The 13,511-nt window shown below is 33.9% G+C and overlaps 1 protein-coding gene across 1 annotated transcript in view; it reads left to right on the plus strand.

The window, feature by feature from the left end:
• Positions 1-1,636: 1,636 nt before the first annotated feature.
• LOC100185238 (chitin synthase-like) overlaps positions 1,637-13,511 on the plus strand; it is a 16,374-nt gene continuing 4,499 nt past the window's right edge. Inside the window, exons 1-20 of the mRNA XM_002127383.4 lie at positions 1,637-2,579; positions 2,713-2,827; positions 3,559-3,715; positions 4,189-4,401; positions 5,007-5,237; positions 5,438-5,540; positions 5,847-6,156; positions 6,433-6,659; positions 6,752-6,953; positions 7,177-7,326; positions 7,646-7,792; positions 8,286-8,459; positions 8,722-8,856; positions 9,532-9,740; positions 10,085-10,291; positions 10,633-10,756; positions 10,989-11,091; positions 11,281-11,448; positions 12,671-12,758; positions 13,211-13,364. Coding sequence (XP_002127419.2) covers positions 1,982-2,579; positions 2,713-2,827; positions 3,559-3,715; positions 4,189-4,401; positions 5,007-5,237; positions 5,438-5,540; positions 5,847-6,156; positions 6,433-6,659; positions 6,752-6,953; positions 7,177-7,326; positions 7,646-7,792; positions 8,286-8,459; positions 8,722-8,856; positions 9,532-9,740; positions 10,085-10,291; positions 10,633-10,756; positions 10,989-11,091; positions 11,281-11,448; positions 12,671-12,758; positions 13,211-13,364 — 3,815 coding nt within the window. The 5' untranslated portion in view covers positions 1,637-1,981. The remainder of the gene's footprint in view (positions 2,580-2,712; positions 2,828-3,558; positions 3,716-4,188; positions 4,402-5,006; positions 5,238-5,437; positions 5,541-5,846; positions 6,157-6,432; positions 6,660-6,751; positions 6,954-7,176; positions 7,327-7,645; positions 7,793-8,285; positions 8,460-8,721; positions 8,857-9,531; positions 9,741-10,084; positions 10,292-10,632; positions 10,757-10,988; positions 11,092-11,280; positions 11,449-12,670; positions 12,759-13,210; positions 13,365-13,511) is intronic.

The following is a 13,511-nucleotide window of genomic DNA, read 5'->3' on the forward strand; positions in this document are numbered from 1 at the left end:
TGACAAGCACTTAACTTGGCATTCGTCAAGATTGCGAAGACAGAATANACACTTTACGCCGTGGATAAACATGACAGTATGTGTAGGAACGGTCAACGTCCATAGCTCAGCTGACACACGGCAGGTATTTTGTTATCTATGTAGATAAACAGCATATACCCCGTTAATTATTGACACCGAGGGTATAACAAAAGAACGTTAATTGGACCGTCAACGCATTTTATTCTCATTTAGCTGTCAAAGTGCCAGCAGTAGTGTTATATAGTTCGGTCTTTTTTTGAGTAAGAAAAATTCGGTTATATTTCGACCAAGATAAAAACAGTTTATTCGAGTATGAGTTATAGGTATTTGTATAAAAACGCAGGTTTCTTTAAGCAGCGTATAATAGAAGTATTTTAAAAACAACACTTATGCGAGTTGTTCATATATATCTAGGCGTGGTGGGGTAAGTTGGGACGGGAATATGGGACATTTAAGAAAAATGGGACATTTCTGTTTCAAAACTTGACCATGAATGAAACTAAAAGTTAGAGTAATATTGGACAGTATTCTCCTGGTTAAACAAAGCGTTTTTTGGCGTTGAACGAATACAGAATTTACAGAATTTAAACGAATACAGAATTTGAATACAGAATTTGAACGAATACAAAATTTTAAATACAGAAATTAAACGAATACAGAATAAAGAGTTTATTGTATTTCTATCCTATTACCATGAGTGTGCACCGGTGTAGGTAAAACTAAACATAATCCGCATATCATAATATTAAATTTTTGTTTTTGCTAAAATTATTGTTAACTTGTTGGTTTAATACCGTGGTTTTACCTAAAGAATTATATATCCATAACTTTGTGGGTCGTAACCTTTTAAGGATATAGTACTGATAGTACTGTGGGGGAAGATGGGACACTTTCAGCTAATAATATTCAAATATTCTGATCGTGTTTTAATCAATTAACAACGGTTCATGGGAATCGAGAGGATACGGTTTTATAATATTTTGAAAGTTCTTTGTTTAATATCAAAGAGCACGAAAATAGAATTAAAAGGTGTCCCATCTTCCCCCACCCCACTATATTTTCATTTTTGTATGTCGGATAATTTGAACGACCCAGAAGGGGTTGAGCAATTGCTGCCTGTAGTGTCTTGCCCATATACATCAACAAGGGTAGCAGTATTGGGCCTGCCAGAGCAACGGAATAATATTGAAAATTAGGCTGCAAATGTCTAAATGTTTAATTTAATGCGCAATTTTGGGTTCGCGGTTTGATGTTTTACTTAAATCTGTTAATATAACGCTACGAGTTAGTGACTGAGCGTACATTAGGCTATGTGGTATGTTTGTCAGTGCTATTTTGAACTAAGTAATTTCGGCTTACAAGTAGGCCTATTACACGCGAATTGTTGATTTGCGATTTTGCTTTAACAGAGTGTATATTTACAAAAAAAACGAAAATTAAATATACCATTTATGCTAAAAATGTAGGCCTACATACCAAGGCCAAGAAAAGATAATTTTTTCTTAAAACATGAATTGTAAAGTCGTATTTCTATTATATAGGTTTGGGTTCACGAAACAAAGTTGTGGAGAAATTACCGTGAAATGTCTTGCCCAGTTCCAACCGGGTTACTAAAAGGTGTATTGACATATTTGTTCTTTTTATTAAATTTGTTTAATAAACTGCGACGATAAATGATCGTCGATTTCTGGAAACAAACGTAGTGTGTGCGCGTATGTGTGTCAATCATTTTACCCAGAAATATATTTTGACTCCTATGCCATCGGCCGTTAAACAAAAGCCTCCATATTTGTCTGTGACGTCAAACAACGTCATAGAACAGTTACATAATGTTTAACTTAGGGTCATGAACGATTTGCATAATGAGTCATTGTTTAACTCAACTTTTTTTTCCAAGCCGCGTATAAGGCTGTTAGCACTACACTGCTAATTGAAAGCAAATAAACGCAAAACATTTAATATGGATGCGAGAGATCGCAAGGAATCCAGGTCCGCCTCAGTCGTGCACCATATTTCGTATAAAGTTATGACTGAACTTGATGAACTATTGGAAGGGCGAAAAATGCGTCGAATTTCTGTCGCTAGCGACGGTAACTGTCTTTACCACGCGTTGGCGCACCAGCTCTCCTTGCAAGGTGTGAACCATTCATACGATGAAGTGAGAAAAGCCTGTGTCAGTTATCTGCAAAAGAACCCACGTTTTGGGAAGATTGACTGGATGAGAGCGGTAGACACGGGCGAAACAAGAGAGGAGTATCTTCATCGTAATTCCCAAGATGGAGAATGGAGTGATGACATTATGCTCATGGCGGCGTCATCCGCGTTTGGTTACGTCATTAAAATCGTGACGTTGAATGAAACCGTCAACGTCCTGCCTAACGTTAAGAAGTACAAGCCTGAGCTTGTTGTGGCGAAAATCTCCGAGTATCAATATGTCAGTGTGGAGAAAAAGGACGGCCATGCGAACAACATGGAAGCGTCAAGAACCTTTGTACTAAAAGCGAAACAGAACCCGAGTATCAAGAAAACAAAAAAGGGGACAGACGTTGTCCATTTAGGTTTGTTTAAACATCTACGAATGAAGTATTTATCGCTCGAATCATTTTTTCCCGCACTGCGGTTTAATTATTAACCCGAGCATCAATCACAGTAGGTTAGTTCTACACGCGACTTAACTTTCCCTCATTCCAGACAAGAGAAGCAAAGGGAAAAGAGGTAAAGCCATGAACGGTCCAGGACTGGGACCGAGTAAATGGGATCCCGATCAGGAATCCCTGCTGTTTGGCGCCAATGACGTCGAAGAAGAGTAAGTTTAAATAAATCGATGTTTCAAGGTATAAGTTGTAGCAAATTTAGGTAACTGTTTTGGTCAATATTATTGCATTTTAAAGAATAATTCATAAAAAAAAATTTTGGGCTTTATACCATTTGCCTCTAAAAATAGACATGAGGGAAGATGGGACGCCCTTTCGTTCTATTTTATCGTTCCATTTAGCAGTAAACAAAGAATGCCCAAAGAATTGTAAAACTATATCTTTACGACTCCCGTAGACAGTTGTTATTTATTTAAAACACGATCAGGATATTTGGATATTATATGTTAGAGGTGTCCTATCTTACCCCACTATATAATGCGCCGCGTTTATTTTATTGCGATAAAAATAAAAATAATCAGCGGTGGATATTCAGCTGAGCATGTTGGAAGAAATAAAACTGGGCCTATTGAATGTCAGAGAACGCATTCGTTTATTAAAAACGTTTGCTTTAAAGGCGTATATAGTAAATTGGAACAATTTTAAATTTTAAATATGAACACTCGAACCGATGTGGTATTAGAACAGTTGCGATCTGTAAATAACATTGGACATTGTTCGCAGTCGAAATGCCTGAAAATGGTATAGTTTACCGCCAAAGTAAATTATCCAATTTCTTTTCGGATATAAACCGCATTTTCCTCTTGTCGAATATAAACCGCAAATAATAGTGAATTCAAGTAAAAAACTCGGCAGTCTAAAAATCAAAACATTTATTTTCCAGAGAGGAGCTACCTTTATATGACCGGTTTACATGCGAACCACCAGAAGACGATTCGAGAACCTCATCAAATGTTGCAAAGTTTTTTGCCAAGACCTTCAAACTATCTTCCTACCTAATATTTGGTGGTCTATTGTTTGGCGGAGCTTTAATATCAAAGGTTAGATTAAGTGTCACGGTTCTTACACTTTAACATTATAAATTTAGTATAAATAATATGAATTAATTTCGGAAAGTACCTTATGGGTATTTCCCGCGTCTAAGTTTATTTATAGCAAAAAAAGTGTATATACAAGCTGAACAAAGGCGAGAAAATGCATAAGTAATTTGAAAAAAGAAAGGCTGCCAATGTGCTAATGTCCTTAACCTTTCTCACGCGCAAAACTAGGAAATATTGGTAATTGATATGGCATGTCAACTATACAAAGTAAATAGTTGTTTTACAGCCATTAGCCCAATGAGCAACCACAATGAGCGCGATTTTCTCACTATAGCCGTTGTGTAAAATATCACAACAATAACTTATTTGTCTCTTCGATTACGGTAGCGAAGATTTAAAAATGTTTTAAATGAAAAAAGGGGATATAGCGACAAAACAACACTTGTTAATTTTCTTATTATGTGCAATTCCAGGCATGTCTTATGATCTTAGTGAACAGCGCAAAAGTGTACCCGGGCGATCCAAACGATCAGTCTGTGATGAAAGATCATGATGTAATAAGAGCATGGAGCTTTATTGTTATACTGCTCATGCTACTTCTACCAGAAGTACTCACCATGATGTATTCACTATACCGGATAATTATGAAAGCTGAACCGGATATGGACATGAACACTGTGATCTGGGTAAAAAAAATTAACATTTTGAAATTGACTGTAACATTTTAGCAAGCTTACAAGTTAAAGAGCAATGACACATGACTTGTGTAAACAGAAAGGTCAATAATGTTTGCCACTAACTTTTATGTTTTCTCGTGCCATTTACGTTTTACAACTTCAATGTGAGTACTATGGTTTGTTGTATATATACAATGAAAATGTATGTTTCACAGAGTTTAGTGGGTATTATTGATTTGTGTCTGAAAGCTAGGTAAAGTTTTCATTATATGAACATAAAGAGCTGATAAATTAAATACACATAAATGTTGCCGTGAAAACGGTAGTTCATTCATTCCACAACCTTTTGACCATGTAGTTTATTTAAAGAAATAAAAAGTATGTTAACAAATGAATATGAATTAAACATACCTTCTTCTCTTGTGGGCCGAAAAGGACGGTTACTATAACACAGGTCTTCTGTTTCATACACCTCGTGTCAGCTTATAAGTTACCAAGTATCTTACTTAGTGGGTATTTTTTGCATTTTTTTATGTGTCGCTGATAATTTGGACAATTTATTACGAACAACACAGGACCTATTGTTAAGACATCACGCATCTTTTGATTGACAGGGTGGATTTTGGGAGTTTCTTCATGCTGTTGGGGAGGGGATTCTTTTCTTTAAAGTATTGCCTTATTTGGATGCTACTGTTGCCCTGTTGATGTTACCATTGGTTGGAATTATTCCGAACTGTATTCACATACAAGCAAAGGTCACTTCTATAACTCATAACGAGAGGCGGCCCTCACGAACTGCAAAACAAAGACGAATTAGGGATTTGGTTCTTGCTGTGGTGGCATTGGTAGGTATACTTAATAAAACAGTTTAACAATATCTGCTTTGATACTGTTTGAATGAATGACAAATATAGTTCTGATGTCAACTTTTTCTAATTTTTCGTTGAATATTAAAGTTGTCATTTTTCTATTCCAATAATTATTTGCTGGCACACATGCCAAATATACAGCAATCTGCTTGAGTTTATGTTGTTTTCAATTTCAGGTCCTCCAACTGTGTGGATTACTTGTTTGTTTTGCTTGTTTCTTTGGGGATAACTGGTTAAGGTTTTTCTCCCTAAATTACACATACATTTGGGCATTTTCTGGTAAGAAACAAGATTAAAACCCCTTTTTACACTAGCGTTTTGGCGTGGTTTGGCCACTTGCTTCTTAAATGAAAATACCAAATTTCATGTTTGCTGCCCGCAACACTGTCTCTTTAGACATAAATTTAACAGTCATTGCTTAAAATTATTCGCAACAAAAAACAGCCACCACACATTGTGCACATTACGTCTAATTTAATAGAATGTCTCAAGGTGCTTTCCCATGCAAGAATAAAAAAGCCATTTTATAAATCATGCCACTCATGTAGCTCTCATTAAGTTTAAACCATTCTTTTTTATTAATAGGTATTGTGCTTACTTCCTGTCGGTATTGGGAAAACTTTGTGACAGGGGAGTTTATTTTCTCCAAAAAGTTTTCGATTAAAGCGCAGACTTTGCAAAACAAACTTGATGCAACAAGATTTAAGACATCCTTCATTTTTTCGCTGATGAAATGTGGAGTTCTGATTGGGTTTTGTTTTCTAACTTTTGTAGTTCTTGAAAATGAAACATATACCAGCAATTTTGTGAATCTCGATACAGACCCCTATTCCACTGCTCGGTATAACAAAATCATATCGTTGCTCAGTACATCAGATGGAAGGGTTAGGACCAGGTAAAATGTTCAGATAATTTATGGAATCACAAATTAGAAAAAACAAAATTATGTTTTGAATTTGAATTTTATTTAAATTTACACTGAATAAATGATCTAGTTCTGCCCTAACTCCAGAGTCCTATGGTGTACCTGGTCATAAGACATAACCCATATGGAAAAGAAATTACCTATAGGAAATTCAAATATATCCAACATTGCAATTATTTAACTTTAGGGTTTGCTCTGTCCTTTGGCAATATGTGCGATATCAAACTTAGATTGAATGTATTTCAGTGACAGAAATGACATAATTGCGAGATTGATTTACGTGTTCGTCACTCAAGGCTGTTGTTCTTTCGCTGCATATTTCTTTGGTCGGGTGGCTTGTCTTACCCTTATTCAACGTGAAGCTTATGCATTCCCCACAGTCTTGGTTACCCCGGTCATTGCTGCATTCTCTGCAGCACTTGCTGTTTACAGACAAGCTGGAGGAGATAAATTTAACTTCCTATCATTTGTCGGTACGTTAACGTTTTTAAATCTGGCTAGCTGTATTAATGTCATAAATCTGGCTAGCTATATATTAGCATTTAACTTTGTATTTCTGTTTTAGGTTTGGGAAATACCTACAAGAGTGTCCCAAATCTTAGCTACTACATTGATTTCAACAACAAACCCTTTGATAATATTACTGACATTGGTGTTCTGCGTGGATATTGGACAGGGATTGTGTGTGTCGGTTTGTTATTTGGCTGGCTCTCTCTCATACTCTTCACAGTATTCATTTGGAACAGCAAACATGATCGCCTTCAAAGGTAATTTTCCTATGATATTTAGAAGTAAGATCCAAATGTAAATTTTTGGAAGATGGAAAGTGTTGTATTATGGATAGTTTTTGTGTGTAAAATCATTTCATTAATTTTTCTTCACATAACCAAAGTTATCTTTATTATAGCAATGTAAATTGTTTTTTTTTGAATGGTGGAAAGTGTTGTATAACTTTTGTTCGAACAGGAATTTCATTATTTTTTTTTACAGAACTGAAGTCATTTTTACTAAAGCATTATATGGAGGGCCACTTATTGACCAAGTGTTAATGCTCAATCGACGACAATTTGAAAGCAATTATAACAAGAATCAGAAAGCCTTAGAAGAGAAACAAGATAAGAAAATTGAAGAAAGGCGAAAGTAAGTTTCTTTATGTAAAAGAAAATTGCATATGCATACATGTTGCCGGCATATTTCATTTTAAAACTTCAATTTTAGGAATGCCTTTTTGGGAAATACACTGATTAACAAAAATTACTTAACTCGAGGGCACTATGTGATGTTTAAAAATTTAGCCATACAAAAAACAACAATCACCAACAATGGTGCATGCCTGAAAACTCATAGCAGGCATAGGGTGTATCAAACCGCATGTAACATGCCATAAAACGTTCCTTTTATAACTGTCCAGCAACTCAAGAAAAATAAACTGGGATTTCTAAATTCTTTTTTTTTGTAGAAGCTCTAGCACAAGATCAAGAAGGAGATCTTCTCGTCGACTGACAATGACAGCCAACCATAAGTTCACACCACAGCTTTTCCTTTGTGCCACCATGTGGCACGAAACTGAGCAAGAAATGACCCAAATTTTAACATCACTTATGAGGTGAGAACAACCATTTAGAATTGTTCAGAAACATAAGTTTTGTTACCTGGGTTATTCTGTTAATAATTCAACAAAGATCTTTTTAGTCATTTATATTCTTTTGAGTATCAACTTGAAGGGCTTCGCCACACACGCCACTCCTGTGTACACAGTTACGACACCAGACAGATTGATTAAAATATGGAATGAATTAATTGTAAGACCATCCCAGCCTCCATTATCGTATATGTACTTGTGGCTTTATATTTCAACATTATGTCTAGAACCATGGCATAGTGGTTAAGGAGTCTGCCTCTAATTTAGAGGTAATGAGTTCAAGGCTTATTGCGGTTACCATTGTAGGTGTATGTGTCTTGGGCAGGACACTAAACAAAAATTGCTTCAACTCAGTAGTCACGAAAGCAATCAAGAGATATATGAACATTTGTATTTTATTGAATATCATTTTCCTCTTTGCAAAAATATGGCAAGTTACATTTATATTGATCTACAGATTGGATAAGGACCAAGGAAGCCGGAGAGAAAACTCACAAAAAGATCCAGATTATTACAATTTCCAAATCCATGTAATGTTTGATGATGCAATGGAAACACCCAAGGGTTCAACTGATATTAAAACAAACAAATTTGTTCAACAACTTTGTACTTTAATTCCATTAGCAGCAAAGTAAGCCTAAATTTGTTGCTATAGCTTTTAATTTAAAAGCCAAAATTAATACGCATTAAAACTGAGTTATACCTTATAACTAAAAAAGAAGGCATACAACTTTTTTGAACAACTTTTTAGCAAAGTATTTTTTCCTTTTATAAGTAAGTAAAAATGGGGTGTAAGAAATAAAACACCATGTTATATTTATAACTTTTTATTCGCATCACACGAAGATAAACAACTTGTTTTCATGCAATTCATTCATTATTTCATTTACCAGCAAAGTTGATCTTGGTACTGGTTATGACCTTTCACCCCCAGTTATCTACCCAACCCCTTATGGTGGTCGACTTGAATTTATTCTTCCACATGGCAACCTTATGGTAGTACATCTCAAGGATAAAGCAAAAATTAGGTAAGAATTTTCAGTTACTAAACCACATTTAACATATATTATATAAAACAGATATAACATATATTTTTAAAATTTACCTTTATATATATATATATTATATATAAATATATATTTTATTTACTTTTATTACCATTGATTAACAGATTTCAATAATATTAAAAATGAATTATTATATATTTTTGTCTTATTATCCTGATATATTTTCATGTTTTTTTAATTCTGCCAATTGCTGTGCACTTTCTATTATTCTTTGGTAATTTTTTTAAATAAAACCGACCAATACCAACTTAGCTGAATTGGACAAACCTTAATATTGCACGGAGCGTAGTATTTATTATGTGATCTATCCTCAATTGCAAACATTCATTTGTTTAGTTTGGACACAAGTATCTTTAAGTGTTTGCTTTAGAGAGAGGGCTCAAAAATATTAAAACTAAGAAATCATTTGAAGCCCTGCCTTTAGCAAACATTGCAACAAATGTTCATCTTTTGTAAACTTTAATCCATACAATAGACTAAGTTGATTGACATTTGACTTTGCCCATAAACTCAAGTAAATGTTTCGAGACCTTAAGTTTAAACAGTTACCACAGACTAAATAATACAAACTGACAATCCCATAAAAGCAAATGGATTTCTATATTTGATATCCAAACTATCTTTGTTCCATTGTAGGCATCGCAAACGTTGGTCACAATGTATGTACATGTACTACATCCTCGGCTATCTCCAAGCAACAAAGAAAGCTTACAAACTTGACGATGTGTTCTTGCTTGCTCTTGATGGTGATGTTGACTTTCAACCACACGCTGTACACCTCTTGTTGGATCGAATGAAGAGAAATCCGGATGTTGGAGCTGCTTGTGGAAGAATTCACCCTACAGGTGAAATATGTTGAATAAAAATAAACCACAACAAATTTTAAAACTGACACAAAAATACACATTGTTTTTCAAGAACTGTTCTTCTTGAATCAAAAATTGAATATAATATATGCCATATCTTTTGCCATATTTTATTGCAATAATTTATAATTATAATTCTTTTTAAAGTAATAACATTTAGTAGGTCTTAAAAAAACTTTAGCAATTTAACTAGCAACCTTTTTGGTACATATCCCCCTGTTTAAATTAGGTGATAATAATAGTAACATTAACTTTTTGTCTCTTGGATTTAGAAAAATTTAAACAAATATTTTTCTTTATTTACCAAACATTTTTTAACATAGGTTCAGGACCAGTTGTATGGTTTCAGAAATTTGAATATGCTGTTGGTCATTGGCTTCAGAAAACTGCCGAACATGTTCTTGGTTGTGTCTTGTGTAGTCCTGGTTGTTTTAGCATGTTTCGAGGAAGTGCCATAGTTGATGTTAATGTTGCTAAAATGTACACTACCAAAGCTACAGAAGCCCTGCATTATGTACAGTGGGATCAAGGTACATCAAATATGTCAGTTACAAGACGGATGACTGTTTACAGTGCAATTTGCTTTTAATTACATTATGTAATGGTTTACTAATCAGACTTTACCATATTTGTGTTGTCAATATGATGTTACAAACTAATTTATGTCATTTAATTATTGCATATCTTTATCAGCAAAAGTAATGAAAGTGTAATTCAAATTCATTAAAGTTGTATTAAATGCAGAATGAATAGTTTTTGGAAAACATTGTCAGTATGGTAACCTTAGAATAAGTTATTCAAATTACACATACTTTTTGTGTAGAAAATTATAATTTTGTTGTGACTGATCTAACATGGCATACCACACCAGGTGAAGATCGTTGGTTGTGCACATTGTTGTTGAAACAAGGTTGGAGAATTGAATACAGTGCAGCTTCCGATTCATATACTTTTGCACCTGAAGAATTCAAAGAGTTTTACAACCAGCGTCGACGGTAAGTTTTACAACAGCATATTTCTATGTTGTATATTCTCACTTACAATTCAATTATTTTTCATAATAAATTTGTATTGAAGTTTGAGATATTAATATGAATAATACCAATTTTATATTATATTTATTTTATTAGACATTAATACATAGGTTCACTGTGTTATTTTGTTTAATATTATTTAATGAATTAGTTACTATGCTTTTGTGTACACTGTTATTAATGAATATTTTAGATGGGGACCTTCCACAATGGCAAATATATTTGATATTCTGATGGATGCAAAGCTTACAGTAAAGAACAACATCTACATCTCATGGGGTTATATTTCCTACCAGGTGACTTTAATATTTGTACAATGTTTTATTAATTCATACCATAGCTAAATTTGGGCAAATGTCTTAATTCTATGTGGAGAAAATTGCTCATTTTCACCGTACAAAAATTTGCACATTGTAAATTTCCAAAATTATCTTTTTTTGAAGAAAAACATTTAAAATTTGTTTACCCATTTTTTTGGTTTACAGATTGGTTTGATGGTTTCTTCAATTCTTGGTCCCGCAACTGTTGTTATGATTGTCCAGGGAGCATACCAATATGTGTTTCATTGGAGTAGTGCTGTGGCCCTTGTTGTATCCTTGATACCAGTGATCATATTCATTATATTATGCTATACAACATCAGCAGATACGCAGGTAAGATGAACAAATGAATGTAACTTGCTTTATACTCGCAAGGCCGAAAAACGATAGTCATTACAACACAGGTGTACATACATCTCGTGCCAGCTTACAGGCTACCGCATATGTTACTTTGTAGGTGATTATATTTTGGGGATTTTTTCCATGTATGGCTGATAATTTGAACAACTCATTAGTGACCACTGGGTTGGAGAAATTGTCATTAGGTGTCTTGCCCAGGCCACAATGGTAACAGACGCGCTAACCACTTTGGCACAGCGCTGGACGTATTCCAGATTAATTTTATGACATAAAACAACATACAGTTCCAAGAACTTGTGATGGTTTTGGATATGCTGAGTTAGTTAAATGGGATTTACGATGTAGTTTTAGTGCGTGTTGGAGTAGGAACAGTTATACATGGTTAGTATTAATGCGGAAACAACTTTCGTTGATTCAACTAACTTGGTCACTTATTAACAGAAAACTTAATTTTTCTTCTACTGTATACTTCACGTAAATATCGCGTCCCAAATTAATTAAATCCAGATATTCATTATCTTTCTGAAGCGGGCATGGAATGTATAAACAGTCCACCCAGTATTTTACTGCCCGCTATTAAAAAACAATTTCATTTTGTTTGAGCGGTCAGTTGGTATCTTTATATGATGGGTTTTTATAGCAGGGCGTTCACTTGTGATACAAACTTTCCTAATCTCGGTGCTGTCTTTGTCCAGTATGATTAATTTAAAATATGTGGCCCCACCATGTATACATAAGCAGTGATATGCCGCTGTTATTTATACAATGACATAGTGAAATATCGTACTTTGTATGCTGATTAACTTCTAATGATGCTGTAAACTTTACATTATGACACAGTTTGCTTTAGTTTTGCAAACAGTATAAACTTTAATAACAAAAATTTAAAATTTTACATCTCACAAAATTCAGCATGGTCCTACTAATATTGACCTAGTGTGCCAACATTAAAAACATCTAGGCCAATCTCAACAGTGTTAAAAACAATTAGTTTTAATACAATACACAATTTGAGTTGCAATGCATCAGGCACAATTTTTTTCTTAATGCTTTTAGTTGCATTAATGATTTTAGTCCTAATGCTTTTGGTTGGTGTGCGGTAAGTTGTAATGTCATAGAAATTAACATGTATTACTTCATTGTTAGACAAGAAACAATATTATTACCTAAACCTAGCATTTTTATGTTCATACAGGTTGCAGTGGCGGGCATTCTGACCATCTTATATGCTTTGGTGATGATGGCTGTGATTGTTGGTGTTGTTGGTGCAATGGCAACAAATTGTAAGTTCACATTAAAACATTTACTTATATAAAAGTGTTAGAATAGTTTTTGTTACAATGCTGTCTTCAATGTAAAACTATTTTTGTCTCACCTCACAATAATAGATAATTGTTATTAATTCATTTAATTCTGTGGTGATACACTTTGACCAACAAGGAAGTAAAAATTCCACGTTGATTTGTCCTTATACCCTGTCCCAGTTAAAATATCTAAATCTTCACTATTATAATCGAAAAGACAAATAAAGTTATTATAGTTATTATAAAGTCAAACTAGTTAAAGAATAAGCATTTTCCATTGCTTACTATTCTGTAACTAAAGCTTGATGGAAGCCTTTTTTTTCTTTTTCTAGTGATTCTTTAAATACATACCCTTTTTTTATACAGGTCCTTACTTAAATAGGCAATCATTACTTTTTACTTGGTGAATAAATTTTACCCATTGTTCACAGCCATTCTTGATCCAAACAATATATTTATGATAATGTTGGTTGGTTTGTATGCTTTCACTGGTTTGGTACATCCACAAGAACTAATGTGTCTTATCCATGGCATTCTCTACTACCTATGTGTGCCATCTGCATTCATTTTCTTGATGGTCTACAGGTATATATGGCATCAAATTTCACATGCTAGTGCACTTTGTTGGTCATTTTCATTTTTTACTTTAAGGTTTTTATTTTTTACATTTAGATTTTTATTTTCATTTTTTACATGTCATTTTATTTTTTACATTTTTTTACTAGCGGTACA

The sequence above is a fragment of the Ciona intestinalis genome, unplaced genomic scaffold (assembly GCF_000224145.3).
Source record: "Ciona intestinalis unplaced genomic scaffold, KH HT000103.2, whole genome shotgun sequence".
NCBI lineage: Eukaryota > Metazoa > Chordata > Ascidiacea > Phlebobranchia > Cionidae > Ciona > Ciona intestinalis.